The following is a 22035-nucleotide window of genomic DNA, read 5'->3' on the forward strand; positions in this document are numbered from 1 at the left end:
GAGTATATCAGAGACCTGCAGGAACTGCCAGAATTTAGCCCTCTAGAGGGGTAATTCCTGATGGGAGATCTTGGTGCCCACAAGATTACAAAAATACATCAGTCTTTGATCACACACAGCTGCACCTAATTATTGGTTCTGCGGCAGACGTGGGTAGAAAATATAGACACCCTAGATGACGACGATTGGATGGAGTCTTTAGGGGCCCCTCGCACAGCTGCGATATCTGCCTGCCTCCATTTCATACAATTTAAATATTTCCACAGAGCATACTTTACACAGCGCCTACAATGGTGCATGGGAGTAATAGCCTCCCCAATGTGCTTATGCTGTGGAGCTGAGGAAGGGACTTTCTTCCACACAATGTGAAGCTGCAATGCACTGACAAATTTCTATCAGGGCGTCACAGCTTGCCTCGGGTAGGTCCTCTCCTGTGATATCTAGCTAGGTTCCAAAGTGATTCTCCTGCGTAGCATGGCGGGCGTTGGTGGAAACCACTATAAAGGACAGCTGTTATTCTTGGAACTCACACTAACGTAAAGGGATATCAACAAAATGTGGAAAGCACATTACTCAGAGTTTGGAGGGAGGGGCTTGACCACTGCATGGGCCTTGAGGTAGCTGTACACCAAGCCAGAGGATGCCTTCAGAAGCACCCCCAAAGTATGGCAGAGCTGGGCCAAGTATAGGGGCATAGTTCTGTCTCCAATTCATGCCTCAATCTCCCTGCTAGACACTGAGATACAAGACTACAGAGCAACAAGACCGGGTGCAAATGTGCAAGAATGAAATGTGTAATGTCTGTTGGGCGCTCTGATGAAGGGTCCTTGGGTGAGTGGTGCAAAATCATCTGTGCATGTTATTTTGTTATTGGTTTTGTGGTTGATAAAGGGGGTTTGCATTCAAGTTTCCACTCTGTATTTTGAGGCCAGCCTGTCCCTATGTCAATGTCAAAAATCAATAACATTTGTTGTGAAAAAAAGAATATGCAATGTCAGCACTTCTGCTCACTGTAGTTTCCAAGGCGGCTCTTGTTCAGAGGCACTTTTTGTCTCGACTGGAGCTCATCCCTCATGTACACCTTTCTGCTGATGCCACTCTTGCCCTGAGATCTGAAAAAGATCATGAACGACCAGAGCCAATTCATTTTAGTGGCCCCGGATTGGACACTGAGAATATGGAATTCCAAAGTCCTGACCATGTGCATTGGTCCTTCAGTCTGCCCTTTCAGGAAAATCTGATGTCACAGCAACAGGGAAGGAACCTGCACCCGAACCCGCACAAGCTCTGCCTTCATGCATGGAGATTGATTGACGGCAGCTGACAATTTTTGACCTTCCTCTAGAAGTCTAAGATGTTATGGTGGCTGCCAGGCGTCCGTCATCCAAGGCAGTATACACCTGCATTTGGTACAAATGTGTGGCTTGATGTGCTACCAAAAATGTTGATCCTCTTTCTGCACCTTTCTTTGAAATGTGTTATTAGTTCTCTTGTTAGCCAGGCAAGGCTTTGCTCTGGGCACTGTTAAAGGGTATGTGTAGGGCATGTTGGCGTTCTTGCAGTTACCGGACCAGCCCTTCCTGTTTGTCACCTGCTTTCTCGAAGGGCTACAACATGTTCCCTCCAAGACCCTATATCATGCCACGATGGAACTTGGATTTCATCTGACATTTTTGATGTGCTCACCCTTGGGGCCTATGCACAGTTGCATTGGCCCCATCTTTGGTCCTCTTCACCAGGGCCGACAGATGCAGGGCTGTTCTTTGACATTGGGTTTCCTTGTCCTGGAGCACTCATGGTTGGGAGATCCTGTTGCCTGCAACTGGCGTCGTTGTGGAGTTCAGGAGGGGTGAAACCACAGTGGACTCGAGCTCAGGGGAGCCGGGGAATGTTGTTGAACATGAGGTCCACTTCAACTCGGGCCAGCGCCGACAGGTGCAGTGGTTGCTTTAGGTTTTGGGTTCTCTCGCTGTAGTAGCTGCGAGAGACTTGCAATCATGACACCAAGCCTTTTTGGGATCCCAATTTGTATCTTTGTACCCACCCTTGGATTGTGAGGAGTTTTGGGGCCCACCCTCCTGTGCAGGTTCTTGGGGACCTTTAAAGGTCTCTTTGCTTTTATTTTTGTTCTGGTTACCATCTTTCACTTGGAGGAGTTTTTTTACCTCCTTTTTGTGGTCTCCCCACCATTGGAAGTTTTGTCACCCTTGTCTTGACCCATTGATCTGCCTTCTTCCCCAATTTGTGAGGAGAAAGTGGACCTAGGTCTACCAGGTACTGATGCAACTTCTCTTGCACACAATTACTCAACTGATGCTCTTTTATCAATATATTGTAAAGCCCTTAATGATAGTGCACATTGTTACCTTTTAACCAGCCACCTAGTGTCTTTACGGAAAAGTCTGCACAATCTACCCAGGACTGACTCTGGGTTTTTCGAGTCTCCCTGAATTTATTTCTGTACTCTTCAGAAGTAAGCCCACAGCACTCAATCAGGGTGTCCTTCAGGAGGTCATAGGACCTAGAATCTGCCTTATTCAGTGTCAGGAGTCTATACCTGCACTTTCCTTTGAACATTTCCCATTAGAGTGAGCCTCAGCGTTGTTTGCTAAGCTCTCTTGAAACATAGGCCCTCTCAAAGACTGTGAATCACTTGGTGATATCACCATCGTCCTATTTGTGGACAATCCTTTTGGGGTCAGAGTGCCCCACTCTGTCCATTCTTATAAAGTTGGTGCCACCATTCATGGGTGCTAAACCCATCTCTGCTCTTTCCCTTTCTATGGCCAGTATCCTATCCTCCAGGGCAATTCTTCGAGCCAATCTCTGTAAAATAATCTCATCTTCAGAGTTATCTTTGGCCTTTGAGGAACCCGAGCCATTCTCACTGGAGGGTGGTGAGTGCACTAGGCAGTTTGGGTTGTCTGTGGGTGGAGGTTTCTCCCTTTTAAGTGGTGGAGAGTCCAGATCCTTCATTCTCACCTGAGCTGCCCTGATCCATTGGGTCAGTGGCTCCATCAGTTAGATGGGCCAGCTCATACTCTGCCAGCACCTCCTGGAGCTTTGCAGTGGTGGGGTTTGAGCTAGTTTTAATTTTGTATCCTTTGCAGATGGTTCTTAACTTGTTTGTGAGAAAGCTGGAGGTAAGGGGTAAGGTCAAGCTCCTTATCCACACCCTCTGAGGTACTGTAGGAGAGTGGCCTGGTGTGTAGAGGGTACCTATGATACTTGAGCCTTACACCAGGTCCAGTCATCCCTTATTAATGAAATGTAGGTAGTGTCTAGAAGCTATGCTCTCTAGCGGTAGCTGTGGCTGAGCATCCACGGCTTATCTAGGAGACATGCAAAGCTCATGCAATACCACTGTAGTCACACAGTACTCACACACATGAAAGAAAATACTCAGTGTTACAAAAATAAAGGTACTTTATTTTTGTGACCCAAATGCCAAAAATACCCTAAAGACTATACTCCCTTAGGAGTTAAGTAATACACAAATTATATACACCAGTATGCAGAAATAGGCCTAAAAACAGTTGGAAAACAGTCAATTAGTGAAAATCACAATAGTTAGAAATGGGCCTAGGAGGAGCACAAACTGTATACTAAGAAAGTGGAATGCGAAAGTTGATCTCCCTCCTAGGCAAGTGTAGTGTGTAGAGGGGAGCTAGGAGTACTAGAAAAACCCATAGGTAAGTACTAGAATCCATCCCAGTGACCAGGAAAGCAGGCGTAAATCACAGTAACTTTCCCAGAACACACACCCAAACGAGAAGAAGAATGCAAGAGCCAGAAGAGGCTACAAGACACCAACAGTGGATTCCTGGACTAGAAGACCTGTGGAAGAATGGGAACAAGTCCAAGAAGCACAGAAGAGTCCAGGAAGAGCAGGAGACCCACCGGTGAAGAAGAAAAGTCAGCACTGCTTTCAAGAAGATGAAGTCGGATTCCTGGAGGGTGCAAGTGATGTCCCACGCCGGATGGAGGATTCCAGTTGGGTTTGCGTCATCGGAGTCTGCCAACAAGCCTTGGCACACGCAAAGCTCGCGGTTAGCGGAAAATGGCGCTGCCCGGGACCAGGAAGGACCAGGTGGTCTCTACCCAGGAGGTGGAGTCAGAGGAGGCCCTCAGCAACTCAGAGAGCCCACAGAAGACCAGGCAGCACACAGGAGTCCCAGAGCACAGGGACAAGAAAGTTGCAGAAGAGGCCCATGCAGCACTATGACAAAGGCTCCCACGCCGCTGGAGAACCAGTCAGGAATCTGTGTATAACAGGATAGAGTGCTGGGGTCGGAGCTACAAGATGCACGAAGGACTTTGAGGAAGGATGCCAGCAAGCCGTGGCAGCTGCAAAACATGCGGTGCACGGGGGTGCTTTCTTGCGTGGGAGAGGCAAGCTCTTGCCTCCAAGTAAGTTGGACAGTTATAAGAGAGGACCATCGGGGCCAATTCAGTCCAACACGTGTGATGCAGGATCCACGCAGCTCAGCAGGAGAGAGGATAGACGCAGCCGGTTGTTGCGGTTGGTGAATCCTTCACCCCAAGGGAGATTCCTTCGCCCTTATGGTGCAGGCTGAAGACCGGCTATCCGAGGATACACGACCGGGAAACAGTTGTAGTTCCTGGCAAGAGACGGAGATGCAATGTTGCAGAAGGCGTCTTGCTTCTTTGTTGCAGCATGTAGAGTTCCTGGAGGGTCCAGATGCAGTTTCTTCAGTGAGAAGTCAAAGTGGAGGATTCCTGCTGGAGCCTTGCAATCAGATTCTGAGGAACCACTCTTAAGAAGAGATCCTAAATAGCCCTGAAAGGGGGATTGGTCACCTAACCAAGTAAGCATCTATCAGGGAAGGGCTGTGATGTCACCTGCTGGCACTGGCCACTCAGATGCTTCCAGAGTTACCTGCCAACCTTGAATCCAAGATGACAAAATCCAGGGACCCTCTGGAGGATCTCTGAGCACCACCCATGGGGTGGTGATGTACAGGGGAGTGGTCACTCCCCTTTCCTTTGTCCAGTTTCGCAACAGAGCAGGGACTGGGGGGTCCCTGAACCGGTGTAGACTGGTTTATGCAAGGAGGGCACCAAATTGCCCTTCAAAGCATTTCCAGTGGCTTAGGGAGGCTACCCCTCCCAAGCCTGTAACACATATTTCAAACGGAAGAGGGTGTAACACCCCTCTCCCAAAGGAGTTCCTTTGTCCTACCTTCCTGGGCTTGAGCTGCTCAAGCAACAGGAGGGCAGAACGCTGTCTGTGAGGTGGCAGCAGCTGGGGCTGCCTTGAAAACCTCAGAAGGCTGCAATGGCAATACTGGGAGTCCTCAAAGGAGCCCCCACATTGCATGAAATCATACAACCAATGCTTGCAAAAGCCTTGGGGTATGATTCCAACATGTTTGATACCAAATATGCCTATCTTCAGAGTTACCATTATGTAGCTTGACATAGGTAGTGACCTATGTCCAGTACACGCGTAAAGTGGCGTCCCCACGCTCACGAAGTCCGGGAAAATTGTCCTGGAGTCATGGGTACACAGGTACATTGCACCCTGCTGTCATGCCTGGAGAGCCTGCTATAGGGGTGACGTATAAGTGACCTGGTGCAATGTAAATGGCAGTGAAAGGATGCTTGCTCCTTTTCACGCAGGCTGTAATGGCAGCCCTGCAGAATCCTTTACATGGGCTCCCTATGGGTGGCAAAATATATGCTGCATCCCATAGGGATCCCCCGGAACCCCAGTGCCCTGGGTACCTAGGTACCATATACTAGGGACTTATAAGGGGGCACCAGTATGCCAGTTGTGGGTGAAATACGGTGTTAACAGTAACCAACAACCAAATTTAAGGGAGAGAGAGCATAATCTCTGGGGTCATAGTTAGCAGGATCCCAGTGAACACAGTCAAGCAGATTGACATCTGGCAGAAAATGGGGGTAACCATGCCAAGAAAGAGGGTACTTTCCCACAGGTGCACATTATTTCACTAACATTGGGACCTTTCTGGGACTACGAAAAACAGAGAGAAACACAGATTTTACAGTCCTAACTAAAGTAAGTGTTTAAATTGTTAAATGTCAGAGACTTAACCAGGGCTCTAACAGTTACTTTTAAAAATGTGGTAAGAATACGCAACTCAAAAATGCAAATCAAGTAAAGGCAATTTTTGGATTTACTCATGTAGTCACTTATTGACTAAGTGGTATCAGCAAATGCAAAGTTGCAGAACCCACCACTGTTCCACCAATTTAGAAAGCTGGTTCTCTATATGGTGCGCTAAAAAGAAGTACACTGTGCAGAGGCAAAGGTAGATAGGACTTATGCACTATTTTGTGGTCGTGTAGGCGAGCAGTTAGGCTTATCAGAGGGTAGTTCTAAGCATTTGTTGTACTCACAGAGGCAATAAATGAGACACACACTCAAAGAATAAATCCAAAACCGAATTAGAAAAATAATTTTTTTTTTATATATATTTGAAAAGATAAGTGTGTTTTTAAGCATAAATACTTTTTAGTTGCAAAAATCGACACAGTGCAATTTCAGAGTGTTTCAGTGTTAACTTATAGAAGGAAAACACCTTTAGCAAACAAGCACTTATTGATGACTCATGGGACACAACTTGTAGACTACAGGAAAATACTGGGCAAGGGTCCTCTTCGCCAGGGGAGATGGATACAGGAGTGTCCTTTGGTGTTGGGTTTCCTTGTCCAGGAGCACTTGGGGTTTGGGGGTGAGGGGGGGGGATGAGGGTCATGTGCTCTGTGGCTGGAGGTGTTGTCAGGGAGTCCATGAGGGGTGAAACCACAGTGGTCTCAAGCTCGGGAGACCTGGGGGACGTTGTTGACACCAGGGGTCCACTTCAACTCAGGCTGGCAGCAAGAAGTGCTTTAGTTGCTTTAGGTGTCTGCTTTCTCTCATCACAGAGGCTGCAGGAGAGGGGGGTCTGCGTGCAGAAGTTGCAGGTGATGTCAGAGATACCAAGAGTGGTGAAACCATGATGGACTCAGACTCTAGACAGCTGGGGAACATTGCTGGCACCAGAGGTCCACTCCCACTTGGGTCAGTGACTGCTGGTGCAGTGATGTCTTTAAGTGTTGGGTCTTCGTGGATTCTGAAGGCTGCAGAGTCCTTTCCTTAGAGTTGGTTGTGGAATAGGTCTGCTGCTCATGGGAGACTTGAGTCTTTTTCAAAGGCAGGCAGTCCTTTCAGGTTTCTGGAGGTTCAGCAGCAGGACAAGACATCTTTTGGTGCAGAGTCCATCAAGAAGTGCAGACATGCCGGCGAGGTTGGTACCAGGTCAGCTGCTGCTGCTTCTTCTCCTCTTTTGCGGGTGCATCTCATCTTTGTCCTTTTCTTCTTAGATCATCAGGATCTGAGGTCTAGGATCATGGGGCGCCACCTGTACACTTAAATTAGGGGCATTGCAAGGAATGCCAGCTGGCAGCCAATGGGTTGCCCACCTTTAGGGTGACTACACCGTTTCTGTGACCACTTCCATTGGGAAGTCGGCATAACCCTGACCATAGTGGTCTAATTCCTTCCAAACCAAGATGAAAGATTTTAAAAAGTGGTGTCCACCTTAGTGGTGGGACTGCCATGAAGTGAGCACACCTCCTAATCGGCCTAATTTTCCCGCCTGTTCTGCCACCAAAAGGAGTCAGGACGGTTTGTTCATCTCCACCATTTGGAGAGGCCTGGGTCGCATTACAAAGGTGGCCAGGCCTTTGAAGCTTCCCGCCCTGGAATATCCATCCTACCCAGGTGAGGTGTCCACCACCCCGCCCAGTGCAGGCTTTTGTCTCTAGGCCCGAGAGGACTGGCTCTCACCTTAGAGGGGGTGGACAAAAAAAATGTGCCTAAGGTGGCTGAACTGGTCAGGATTAGTCAGTTAACACACTAGTGGTTGGTAGGTTTTCAGGGGGCACCTCTAAGGTGCCCTCTGGGTGCATGTATTGATAAACCCAACACTGGCATAAGTGTGGGTTCACCAATACGAGATGTTTGATACCTAACATCCCTATCTTCTGTGAACCCATCATGTAGCTGGGGAACTCGAAGTGACCAGTGTCCAGCACATGTATCTAAAATGGCTTCCGTGGTCTCTTACTATATCTGAGAATTGACAATGACATAGCAGGGGCACAAATGCTAGTCAGATATGTCCTTCACATGTAATGTGATGCACTCTGCCTTAGGGCTGTAAAGCATGCTAGAGGGATGACTTACATATACAGGGAGTGCAGAATTATTAGGCAAGTTGTATTTTTGAGGATTATTTTTATTATTGAACAACAACCATGTACTCAATGAACCCAAAAAACTCATTAATATCAAAGCTGAATATTTTTGGAAGTAGTTTTTAGTTTGTTTTTAGTTTTAGCTATGTTAGGGGGATATCTGTGTGTGCAGGTGACTATTACTGTGCATAATTATTAGGCAACTTAACAAAAAACAAATATATACCCATTTCAATTATTTATTATTACCAGTGAAACCAATATAACATCTCAACATTCACAAATATACATTTCTGACATTCAAAAACAAAACAAAAACAAATCAGTGACCAATATAGCCACCTTTCTTTGCAAAGACACTCAAAAGCCTGCCATCCATGGATTCTGTCAGTGTTTTGATCTGTTCACCATCAACATTGCGTGCAGCAGCAACCACAGCCTCCCAGACACTGTTCAGAGAGGTGTACTGTTTTCCCTCCTTGTAAATCTCACATTTGATGATGGACCACAGGTTCTCAATGGGGTTCAGATCAGGTGAACAAGGAGGCCATGTCATTAGATTTCCTTCTTTTATACCCTTTCTTGCCAGCCACGCTGTGGAGTACTTGGACGCGTGTGATGGAGCATTGTCCTGCATGAAAATCATGTTTTTCTTGAAGGATGCAGACTTCTTCCTGTACCACTGCTTGAAGAAGGTGTCTTCCAGGAACTGGCAGTAGGACTGGGAGTTGAGCTTGACTCCATCCTCAACCCGAAAAGGCCCCACAAGCTCATCTTTGATGATACCAGCCCAAACCAGTACTCCACCTCCACCTTGCTGGCGTCTGAGTCGGACTGGAGCTCTCTGCCCTTTACCAATCCAGCCACGGGCCCATCCATCTGGCCCATCAAGACTCACTCTCATTTCATCAGTCCATAAAACCTTAGAAAAATCAGTCTTGAGATATTTCTTGGCCCAGTCTTGACGTTTCAGCTTGTGTGTCTTGTTCAGTGGTGGTCGTCTTTCAGCCTTTCTTACCTTGGCCATGTCTCTGAGTATTGCACACCTTGTGCTTTTGGGCACTCCAGTGATGTTGCAGCTCTGAAATATGGCCAAACTGGTGGCAAGTGGCATCGTGGCAGCTGCACGCTTGACTTTTCTCAGTTCATGGGCAGTTATTTTGCGCCTTGGTTTTTCCACACGCTTCTTGCGACCCTGTTGACTATTTTGAATGAAACGCTTGATTGTTCGATGATCACGCTTCAGAAGCTTTGCAATTTTAAGAGTGCTGCATCCCTCTGCAAGATATCTCACTATTTTTGACTTTTCTGAGCCTGTCAAGTCCTTCTTTTGACCCATTTTGCCAAAGGAAAGGAAGTTGCCTAATAATTATGCACACCTGATATAGGGTGTTGATGTCATTAGACCACACCCCTTCTCATTACAGAGATGCACATCACCTAATATGCTTAATTGGTAGTAGGCTTTCAAGCCTATACAGCTTGGAGTAAGACAACATGCATGAAGAGGATGATGTGGTCAAAATACTCATTTGCCTAATAATTCTGCACTCCCTGTATTATTATATGTAGAGTTAGAGATGTGGCACACAGGCTGTGTGCCATGTTGTGTTTTCACTTTTATCTGCACCAAGACAGGCAGCCCTGTAATGGCAGCTTGTCATGTGCTTGGTAATAAGGACCCTCTTTAGTATCCCAGGCCCTGGGTACCAGAGGTACCATTTACTAGGGACTTACAGAGCGTGCTAAAGGTTTTGCCAAAGTGCGACTGTGCAGTTTTGGGGAAAGAGATCTTGCACTGGGGGACCTGGTTAGCAGGATCAGAGCGCATTTTCAGTTGAATTTACATCACATGCCAGGCGAAAAGTGGAGGCTAACCATGCCAGAAAGGGTGCTTTCCTACATCTCTTATCCGAGGCCTGTGGATGAGAAGAGCCCACAGTCTTGTTTGCTAAAAACATTACACTATATAACATACAACATTTGTTTTTGGATGTCAGCTGTAGACAATTCTGTCTTCCATTCCTCTACATTAGATTCAAAATTTGGGTTCCATCTCATTCTTATTTGACCACCAAGGTCCCAGGTGTTTTTTAGATTTTGGATTTCTGTGGGCTCTGAGGTGATGTGTTTTGTATCCAAGACTAAGGGGTTATGGTCACTTTTCAACTCTCGTTGGATCCTTAAAGTTTTAAACCCAGGCCAATCAACTATCTTAATCAGAATAACATTGATTACAGATTGAGCTGTGCAGGCATTATATGTTGGCACGTTAGAGTCTTTGTTGTCAGAAGAGTTTTGGACTTAAACAAGGCTTTTGTTTGTTCAGAAGTGAGCCAAGCATTTGCCTTTAGCATCTTTCTTTGTGAATGTATGTCTTATTCTCAGGGTGCCACATGCAGTTTTGAGCTCAATTAATGATAAATCATCATTCCCCCATTATCCCAACTTACATTTGAAATCGTAGCCGATTAGAGTGTATACTTCTGACTGGCAGGGCTTAAATATTGCTTCCTTGATATGATTTAGAAAATGTATGAAACCATCCACCTTTTTCATTTGCACATAGATGTTTATTATTTTAGGGTTGCATTTTCATATAGTTGAATGTCGCCAACTTGAAGGTTTTCATGAGTGTTGTCCCATTCACTAGTTGAGCTACGTTTGTCAGCTTTGCATGACATATGCAGACCACCAGTGTTTTTTTGCTTTCTCCGACTGTGTTGCAGATTTTGAATGGTTGGTATAGCTAGGTAGGATCCATGATGTTGAGGTCCATGTTTCCTGGAGTATTATTACATGATGTGATGTTGGATCATTTAAAAAGTCACTGTCACCCATTTTATGGAGGAACACCTGCCATATTCCAGGAAATGATTTAACTATTTGATTTCCATCGATGGGGAAAACATTCCTGGTTAATATGGCTTGGCAGTCTGATTTGACATGGTTTATCAAGCTTGGTAAATGTAAGTTCGTAGATATATCCTCATGTGCTGTGGGATCTGTGCTATGAGATATTTTTGATCTTTACTGACCGTGGTTCATATATCTTGTTATGGTCTATTTTTCCCTGAGACTGATTTATTGTTTCCCTCAGTGTTGTTAATTGACTGTCCTTTATTATTGTTAGCTTGAATTTTTGCCTTGCGTATCATTAAAAAATGTTTTGTGATGGACAATATCTTTAGGTGTTGCAAGCATTAATTGACATTTTTCCTGCCTTAATCTCAGATGGAGCAGGATTCTGGGCGTTTCGAATGGATTTACTAGTGCCATGATTTTGCACATATAAACAATTACATTTCTAGTACCAGTGCTGCTAAGATGCAGCTAATAATGCTGTTGCCGTAATTGTGATGATATTTTACGATCTTCAGGTCATTCATTTTTTAAAATACTGTTGCCCAGTTTGTCAGTTAACCAATGTAAATACTTTGTTTCTCAGAGAATCTCTCCCTTATTTCTTGATTGTCAGTGGCCAGTTGCAAATAATGAAGTTCCTTTTGTCTTCTATTCAGTTCTTCTCTTGAGGGTCTCAGGTTTGGTATCTTGTGCCTTGCAACTATAGGAGTTCTTCCATTGTGGCAATAGTCTTATTTCCTGGGTATCCTCTTTGACGAAATTAATCTTTTAGGAGGTATTCCTTTTCATTTGATGTCCTTATGGGTTCACTCTTCCAGTCTGATCCGATTTCCTCCTTGCTTACAAAGTTTATTTGTATGACGGTCTGAATGACAGATGGGCAACACTTAGCTGTATTTTGTATCCTCTTGCTGATATACTTTTTGTGCCCTCCTGCTGAATTGACTTGTTTGAACTCCTGGATTTCCTTGCTCAATTTTGTTATTCCATGTATAACTTATTTTTCAGTGGTGTGAGTTCTATGCGCTTATATTTATTGGTGGTCAGCTGTGTGGCGTGACATAGAATTCCTCTGTTGGTCCGATCTAATCGAGAACTGTTTATTTTTTCTGACCAATATGTTCAGCTGTTATGACCATTTGTGAAGACCTTTCCTTGATTGGCTTTGTTTTATGATCTGGCAAATGTGTTTTTTTGTATTCCTTACTGTCCCCTATTTGCAGGTTCGGAGGCATGTCTATGTGCTTAGTTAGTGTGCTTAGGTTGGGAATGTGGTGTTTTGCATAGTCGTCTGGTGGCATTGTGCCATAATAGTTTGACCTATCATTGTCATGTCTCAGGTGGGGATCATGCGCATTTGCCACTCCTAAGATGGTTCATTCACTACTTGCCTCCTGATTGAGTTGTACTACTTGTGGATATTTCCTCCTATTGTTTTGTGTATTACTCTTGTACATCCCATGTACTCCTTCTTCCGTTCCAATGCTAACTGCCATAACTCTAAGTGCTCTGTTGTGTTGTAATGGTGTTTGGATCCCTTTTGTCGATGTGGAATTTAAGGTCAGGTCATCTCCTATATTCTTTTTAGTATTTGTCGAACTTTTTCTTTTCTACAACTGGGAAACCCAGCTTGGATTATGCGGGCGGGAGGGGTTAATATGAAACAATCTCTGGTGATTTGTACCTGGAGTGTTCTGCCATAGTTCTCCTAGCAGAGGATAATTCAAGGGGTTTTCGAAATCCAATTTAGTTACTGCCTCTGCACAATCCATTACCAGGTGCCTCCTTTTTGCGAAATCAACAAAGCTGAATTTCCCTATTAGAGTCCCAGTTAAGATTTCCAGCTGTTGGAAGGAGAGGTGGGCTGTCATGCTGTGCAGTTCACTAAGTTCTACAGGCTTATTAGGCAATACTCCATTGACTTTTTGGCTTGTAAATCCAAAACTTTGTATTCCAGAGATGGTTTGTTTGTGGCCTACTCTTGTATTCCCATTTTCATTTTCTTTTTCAACCTCAGTTACAGCTACAGCTGCAACTTCACGTTCAGTCTTTGCCATGAAGGACCTTTCTTGGGGGAGTAACATTGCATAGACTTTGCCCCTAACTGATGGTGGTGTAATTTGGGTTACTGAGCTGCACGAGGTATATATCCCCTTGCTACTGAGGATGATAGCTTGTTGCAAAAAAAAATCAGAATTTCTCGATTATGATATAATATCTGTTATTTCTACCTCCACTGATTTCTCACTTTTCCGTCTGAGTATATTTTAATTCTCTCCTCTATCTGTTCAGCTTTTCTGTCACACCATTCTTTTTATGTTGTTCACATGCGGGTTCCTCACACGCAACCAGCCCCTGTGAACTCTGTGGACCTCCACCTCAATCACAAGGTGTTTTGTGCCTCTTGGGCAAGGTTGGAAAATTGACTGTAAAACCTCGCCACCTTTCAGCATTCTACTGTCTACTCTCGACAATCCAGGTGAACCAGGTGTCCTTGGTTACTGGTTGCTTGCCCAGTATTTTGATAGGTTTTTTGTTTTTTTTAAATGTTGGTAGAGTGTTGACAGAGGAGCATAGTCAGTCTTCTTTTTAATCTCCTTCTAGCTTTTTAGAGTAAGAGACATATTGACGGATCACCTAATCTGTTAGCCCAGGGCCTGCACTTCTTGGCACATACCACTATTTTGGGGGAAAGGTGCCAGTTAGGAGACACTACACTGCTCCAATATTGTTAATAAGCTGTAGGCACTTAAAGCCTATGAATATATTTTAAAAAAAATGTAAATGAAATTTACGTTTACGTTGTAAATCATACCGCCACAGCCACATTTCATCCACATTAAACAAGTAGTTCAACTAATTACCTCTTCTCAACTAGCGCCCAGAATTGCTGATACAGGTGAGCCAATGTGGACGATCAGGGCAAATGAAAGTAACAAATGTGTATTCAGTACATGTATATATATCCAGGCACCAATAAGAACCTGCAATAATGGGAGGATCTAGGTTTTGGAAAGCGGTGAAAGATAAATTTGCACACTGCGCTTTACTGCAAGCATAAATCTAGTTGTGGAGCATTTGCAGTGTGGAACCTAAAACCCCTTGTCTGGAACCCCAAACTTGGTGCCAGCTTATCTCTCACCAACTGTCTTTTTGTAAATTTCCTCTACAGCCCTTTTTTTCCAAAACTAGGCAATGCGCTGACTTTATCTACTAAACCACGACTGCCGCCTGCCTAGGTTGAACCTTCGATTTGGCTGCTTTGGCCTATCCCTGGAGTGTGGCTGAATCTATGGGTCTCCACCAGGTCTTCACTGCAGCTGGAGTAGGCTTGGAGGGGGTCAGGACATTTAAAGCTCGGGAGGGTGTGCAGTCGGAACTTATCTTTTGGTTCAATGGCGCTTGAAACTGGATCTCTGTATGGGGATCAGTGCTGTGGCTCTGTATCGCTAAGGGCTGGCTTCTTATGATCTTTATCAAAAGAACTGAAGGGATCAGGGAAGCGCAGACCAGCAAACCGCATCGGCTGCTGGGCCAGCCACCTCCATGTCAGGACTGTGTGACCCGCACTGCATCAGACAGGTAGGGTGTTGACATTCCTCAGGAGAAACTGCATAGACTGGACCTCAAGAGTGCAGTTTCTTACTACATTGACCTAAGGCATAATCGAGTGGGCAAACAGTTCTTTGTCAGCTTAGCTGCAGTCAGGAAGTCCAAAACAGTAACCAAACATGATCTTGTATTTTGTTATTCCTTGCTAAAAGATCTGTTACTCCTTTACCAAAAAAGGGCCCCCTGGCCGGCATTTGTGTCCACTCCATGAGCGGAATGGCTTCTTATAATGCTCTCACTGGAGGCCTTCTAGTGACTGATATTTGCTGGACGGCCATTTGATCTTCTTTACATACTTTTTCAAAACACTAATGCCCCACAGCTCAGGCATGTAGTAACTGGATACTTTGCTAGTGCTGTATTGCATTATTTCGTTTTTTAGTCGGCATGATTCAGTCCCACTTCCTGTATGATATTGCTTTGGAACTCAGTCATAAGGAAAAGAATAAATATGCATCAGAAAGAAAAGTTACCCACTCTCAGTAAGGATATTTCTAGTGGATACTAAAACTTCCTGCATATTCCTCACTGGCATTCATTCACATCCTCATGTGTTAGTATCTGTAGGAAGTTGGCTCTGTATGTACTATTTCAAAGTAAGAAATAGGATGCACAGAGTCCAAGGGTTCCCATTAGAGGTAAGATAGTGGCAAAAAGAGATAATTCTAATGCTCTATTTTGTGGTAGTGTGGTCGAGCAGTAGGCTTATCAGAGGGTAGTGTTAAGCATTTGTTGTGCATAAACTCAGGCAATAAATGAGGAACACACACTCAAAGACAATTCCAGGTCAATAGGTTTTTGTATAGAAAAATATATATTTTTAGTTTATTTTAAGAACCACAGGTTCAAGATTTACAATCAATACTTCAAATGAAAGGTACTTCACTTAGATATCATAGGAACTTTGAATCAGCAAAATAGCAGGTACAGTTTTGGCAAAAATGGCAATAAGCTATTTTAAAACAGTGCAAATTTCAACAGTTCCTGGGGGAGGTAAGTGTTGGTTAGTTTTGCAGGTAAGTAAAACACCTGCAGGGTTCAACGTTGGGTCAAAGGTAGCCCACCGTTGGGGGTTCAGGGCAACCCCACAGTTACCACACCAGCAGCTCAGGGCCGGTCAGGTGCAGAAGTCAAAGTGGTGCCCAAAATGCATAGGCTTTAATGGAGAAGGGGGTTCCCCGGTTCCAGTCTGCCAGCAGGTAAGTACCCGCGACTTCGGAGGGCAGACCAGGGGGGTTTTGTGGGGGCCGGAGGGGACACAAGTCAGCACAGAAAGTACACCCTCAGCGGCACGGGGGCGGCCGGGTGCAGTGTGCAAACAGACGTCTGGTTCGCAATAGGAGACCAAGGGGTCTCTACAGCGAAGCAGGCAGGCAAGGGGGGGGGGGCTCCTGGGGGTAGCCACCACCTGGGCAAGGGAGAGGGCCACCTGGGTGTCGCTTCTGCACTGGAGGTTGGATCCTTCAGGTCCTGGGGGCTGCGGGTGCAGTGTCTTTACCAGGCGTCGGGTTCTTCGAAGCAGGCAGTCGCGGTCAGGGGAAGCCTCTGGATTCCCTTTTCAGGCGTCGCTGTGGAGGCTCAGTGGGGTCAACTCTGGCTACTCACGGGCTCCCAGTCGCCAGGGAGTCCTCCCAGTGGTGTTGTTTCTCCGCAGGTCGAGCCGTCGGGTGAAGAGTGGAAAGTCTCACGCTTCCGTCGGGAAATGTGGAGTCCTTTAAAAGTTGTTTCTTTTGCAGGTTTCAGTCTTTGTGGAACAGGGCCGCTGTCCTCTGGAGTTCTTGGTCCTTTTAGATGCAGGGTAGTCCTCTGAGGCTTCAGAGGTCGCTGGACCCTGGGGGATGCGTCGCTGTTGCAGTTTTTCTCGAAGTGGGGAGACCGGCCAGTAGGGCTTGGGCCAAAGCAGTTGGGGTCTCCGTCTTCTCTGCAGGGCTTCAGGTCAGCAGTCCTTCTTCGTCTTCAGGTTGCAGGAATCTATCTTCCTCGGTTCTGGGAGCCCCTAAATACTCAATTTAGGTGTGTGTTTAGGTCTGGGGGGTTAGTAGCCAATGGCTACTAGCCCTGAGGCGGCTACACCCTCTTTGTGCCTCCTCCCTGAGGGGAGGGGGGCACATCCCTGATCCTATTGGAGGAATCCTCCATCTGCAAGATGGAGGATTTCTAAAAGTCAGAGTCACCTCAGCTCAGGACACCTTAGGGGTTGTCCTGACTGGCCAGTGACTCCTCCTTGTTTTTCTAATTATCTCCTCCGGCCTTGCCGCCAAAAGTCGGTCCGTGGCCTGAGGGGGCGGGCATCTCCACTAGCTGGGATGCCCTGAGGCGCTGTAACAACGGGTGTGCCTTTGAGGCTCACCGCCAGGTGTTACAGTTCCTGCAGGGGGAGGTGAGAAGCACCTCCACCCAGTACAGGCTTTATTCCTGGCCACAGAGTGACAAAGGCACTCTCCCCATGTGGCCAGCAACATGTCTGGTGTGTGGCAGGCTGGTAAAACTAGTCAGTCCACACTGGAAGTCGGGTATGTTTTCAGGGGGCATCTCCAAGATGCCCTCTGGGGTGTATTTCACAATAAAATGTACACTGGCATCAGTGTGCATTTATTGTGCTGAGAAGTTTGATACCAAACTTCCCAGTTTTCAGTGTAGCCATTATGGTGCTGTGGAGTTCGTGTCTGACAGACTCCCAGACCATATACTCTTATGGCTACCCTGCACTTACAATGTCTAAGGTTTTGCTTAGACACTGTAGGGGCATAGTGCTCATGCACCTATGCCCTCACCTATGGTATAGTGCACCCTGCCTTAGGGCTGTAAGGCATGCTAGAGGGGTGACTTATCTATGCCATGGGCAGTGTGAGGATGGCATGGCACTCTGAGGGGAGTGCCATGTCGACTTAGTCATTTTCTCCCCGCCAGCACACACAAGCTGGCAAGCAGTGTGTCTGTGCTGAGTGAGGGGTCCCCAGGGTGGCATAAGACATGCTGCAGCCCTTAGAGACCTTCCCTGGCATCATGGCCCTTGGTACCAGGGGTACCAGTTACAAGAGACTTACCTGGATGCCAGAGTGTGCCAATTGTGGAGACAAAGGTACAGGTTAGGGAAAGAACACTGGTGCTGGGGCCTGGTTAGCAGGCCTCAGCACACTTTCAAATCATAACTTGGCATCAGCAAAGGCAAAAAGTCAGGGGGTAACCATGCCAAGGAGGCATTTCCTTACAGTATCATTCTTGATCAACTCTAAAGGTATTCTAAGGTATCATAATCTATGATTGTTACTGTCATTCCTCTTGCAGTGTCTCTCTGCACACCTCGAGGGGTCACTGAAAAAAATGCTAGGAATTGGTACCATCACAACAGCTGGCACTGTATGCCCTGATGCCATCACATGCGGGGCAGACAAAGCTGAGGCTGAAACCACATTGCACAACCTAGTTGCACTGGAGAGTTGGTAAGAATAAGGGCCTGATTTAGAGTTCGGCAGATGGGGTTACTCCGTCACAAATGTGACAGGTATTTTGTCCACCGTATTACGATTTCCAAAGGATATAATGGAATTGTAATACGGTGGACGGGATATCCATCACATTTGTGGTGCAGTAACCCCATCCGCCAAACTCTAAATCAGGCCCTAAGTCTGGTTCCTCGAGGACATTCATTAGATGAGGCATCTGCTCACAAACTCTCCAAAAGCAGATTTAGATTGCAGTTTGTTCTTTGAATACACCCACAGATTTTTCTCCTCTTCTTTATTGCCATGCTTGCATGATACTATTGAAGGTGTCTGCTCAGTTTCTATAGACCAAATGTAATATGGCTGTGGTTAATGTTCTGCTAAAATGGTGGTATATCTCTGCTCTTGGGAGGCCGTTACTTGGAAGAGGTCATAGTTTGCCAGAGCTCCTCCTGTTGCTGGAATTGTTTAAGTTTTCTAATCCAGATCTAACTCTGAAGGAATATGATGCAGATACTGTGGCTGTAAGATAACATTACCCCATTTTGAATGCTACATGTGAGAAGGCAACTGGTCCTATAATCATGTCTCTGCAGCGTAACCTGTGCCTGGCCTTGAAGCTGGCTTATTATAATCAATAGGTATAAGATTAAAAAAGTTTTGCAGCATGAATGAATTTAAATGTCCCAATTTAGATGAGCCAGAGATCCTTAAGTGAGACATTCCGGTAATCCATGTGAGATAGAGTAACAATCTCTTCTGTGGTCCCACTGTTTGATGTTGACATGCACTTAAATTAGATATATACAGTAGCAATCAACCTTATTTCAAGTCATCATTTACTTATGAAGTAGTAAGATGCAACATGCTGACTTTTGACAGTGTAGAAGTGAGTATCTTTTAAGCAGTCTACAAGGATTGTTGTTAGTAGTATGTCTAGGACTTTCTCCTTCTAAGGTGTATGCATACTCATCTATGTCAATTACAGGCATGTCATGCATGTCATGCATCTACTAACTTATTAATAGTCTTTGATTTATGTTGCCGAAACAAACTACAATGACTACAGCCTAATGGCTTTTTGTTGGCTGTCACTAGTTAGACTATTTAGGCTCTTCTCATGTGGTTAGTTTCCTATTGTTACTTCAGTTTCACTCTTTAGGATAGTAGCTGATTTCCTTTTGTTTTATATGAGACAAGGTTGCTAAATATGCACTTAGAAATTGGAAGTTAAGCTTAGGAGCAGAGCTTTATAGACTTCACATCATCTGTTTCCCTTAACTTCAACATATTAAACTTGTCAACCTTGTATTAATCTAAATTCTGTAATGAACTATTTGTAATTCTCAAATCAAGTACAGAGCATCACATCTAATACAAATAGTAGCTGATCACTGTTTCCATTTTCTATTTGATGATTGCACAAATTAATGAAATTCTGTGAAACGTCTCTGCTTGCAGCTGCTGAACCAGGTGTTAAATCGTGTGACAGCAGAGAGGAACCTCTTCGACAGAGTGGTCAGCCTTCGTCTTCCAGGTCAGCTTGTTTGTTTTCACAGCCATTTGTGAGAATACTTCAAAGATTATGCAAAGATAAAGTCCAGATGTCCTCTTCTCACCTGTCTGCCTTTCCTCAGTCTACAATGAATTACATTTCTCTGCTCCTTCCATTGACCTCCAAGTATAGCAAAGGCTCACAATTTAATGCTTTTTCTTCCCCTGTAACAGGTTGCCCCATGTCCCAATACTTTTGTTGCCATATATTACCACGGCAATGATGGAAAGGGCACATTTTGGAAGACAGCCTTACACTGAATATTCACAGGGATCGATATATCGAAATGAAAGGGAATGTTTGTTTTATATGTCTAATTATTTTAGATGTGATAAGTGTATTCATAGTGTGACACTGTGGGTGCTGATCAAGTATGGTTACTTAAGACTGTGCTGAACTCTCCTCAAAACACAATTTTTGATTAGGGCAGTCATGCAAAAAACTACATTGATCACTCTTCCAAATGGAGGAGGATGGTGGAGGTTTTTAAATGTTATAAGCAGACTTTTCTGGCATCCACAATGAGCCCCACAGCAGTGCGGGATGTACTGGAGGTGATGATGGTAATCTGTATCAAGTGGTTCCCTTGAGATAAAATCAGGAACAGCTAAGGGTGTTTTAGTGTTGTTTCCAACCTTGGAGTGCAGTAGGAGGGCGGAGAGTCTGGAATCCACAGTTTAACTGGTACACCTGCCTGCCACTGCGGCATTCTGTGGAGACGCAAAAGTGAGAAACAAGCATGAGTGTTGACTATTCTTTCCTGCCCCTCCAAAGCCCCATGTGCTAGCAGTTACCCATGTTTAAGACCAGCAACCTGCTTGAGCACCACTGCCTCAGGGAAGTGTTGCCTAGGGCCTTGACACCACCCGTGCTGTAATCTTGTGTTTTAATAGCCCGCTATTTATTTTGTTTACTTCATTGCAGTGATAATGCAGGGATGAAAGAGAAAAAGTTACTTCTTCAGCCCCGGCTGGTTTAGGAATGTGAGTAAGGAACTACATGTTGAGCCCATTTAGGATTTGAGATCACAAATGGACATAACTTAGGTCATCAAAGCCCTTCACTAAGATTTACAGGATATGGTAGGTGAGATTGAGGATATTTTGAAAGGCATTAAAGACAAACTGGAAGATCTAACTTCGGACAGTGCTGTCTGCCAAAAGGAAATAGTACAACACTGAGTACAGGATGACCATTTTGGAGGTACTATTTACTGATACTTTAGCTGAGGAACAGGAGATTAGTTTATTTGCACTAAGTGGATTGAATGCCGTTGTGAGATTAGGCTATGCGTTTGCTATTTTTCATGATCTATGATGGGGCAACCACCTGATGGTCCTGGGATATTCTTTAAATTTCCTGAATGACAACAGTTATATCAGCTTAGATATGGTGGTCTAGAAAGAATTAAACCACCAAACCCTTCTTACAGGTCAGGTCTATTTAAGAAACCTTAATAAACAGGTTCAAGTAGTGTGGACTGGAAATTCAGTAGAAGTGGTACAAGGAATAAGAGATGCTTCAGATCTTTCAGTAGTTTCTGGTGAGCCCAACGCCTTCTTCAGACTCATAGTAACTGTCATTTCTGATGGATTCATCTGCCTGTGGATTCCTCACCTTTTGAGTATTCCAGTGCACCAGCATTTCTCTGAAACTATTATTTTCAGCTCTCCCACGTAGACAAAAATGTCATACTGCTACCGGTACGTTCGGGACTCAGCGTGACATCATCCGAGCCATAGGAATCTCTCACCGGCATGTTGACGTCAGTTCCCTTTTTTCCTCACCTTCCACGCATAACATTTTTTTCAATAGGCTCGCCATATTGTTAAGAGTCTTGTGACATTTGTTTCCAAGAAATCGCACCGTTGTTGCAGAAAAAATTAAATGTCTCCTCCGAGGAGGTTGGGGTTAAGCCCTGCAGTGAATGTGAAGATCAAATGTCAATTACTGATTCTCATGACGACTGTCTTTGGTGTCTGAGTTTGGACCACAACGTCAACGCCTGTTCTTCATACCAGAAGATGAATCTCAAGGCGTTAAAGGAGAGAGAGGTGAAGCTCTTTATGGGCAAGGAAGGAGAAAAGAGGACGTTGGAATTCTTGTTCTCGATAAACGTTCCCATCTCCTCACTCTTCAAAGTTGTCAAAGAAGAAGCACAAAAAGAAGCAGCGTCATGGTTCCTGATGTCATTCTTCAAGGAATGACTCTCCAAGGTCGGTGTTCCCAGGTCCAAAGGCTCATGAAGACAGAGGTGAGGTGTCTCCAACCCCCGTCTCCAGTGGTCACTCTGGCATCACCCTTGAGCCCAAGGACCTTGACTTCACC

The 22035-nt window shown here is 45.2% G+C and overlaps 1 protein-coding gene across 2 annotated transcripts in view; it reads left to right on the forward strand.

The window, feature by feature from the left end:
• The window catches only part of RNF123 (ring finger protein 123), a 1441353-nt gene that overhangs the window by 930820 nt on the left and 488498 nt on the right, over nucleotides 1–22035 (forward strand). For both annotated transcript variants that reach the window (XM_069206868.1, XM_069206867.1), the window contains exon 34: nucleotides 19614–19689. In XM_069206868.1, coding sequence (XP_069062969.1) covers nucleotides 19614–19689 — 76 coding nt within the window. The remainder of the gene's footprint in view (nucleotides 1–19613; nucleotides 19690–22035) is intronic.

This window comes from Pleurodeles waltl, chromosome 9 (genome assembly GCF_031143425.1).
Source record: "Pleurodeles waltl isolate 20211129_DDA chromosome 9, aPleWal1.hap1.20221129, whole genome shotgun sequence".
NCBI classification, from domain to species: domain Eukaryota; kingdom Metazoa; phylum Chordata; class Amphibia; order Caudata; family Salamandridae; genus Pleurodeles; species Pleurodeles waltl.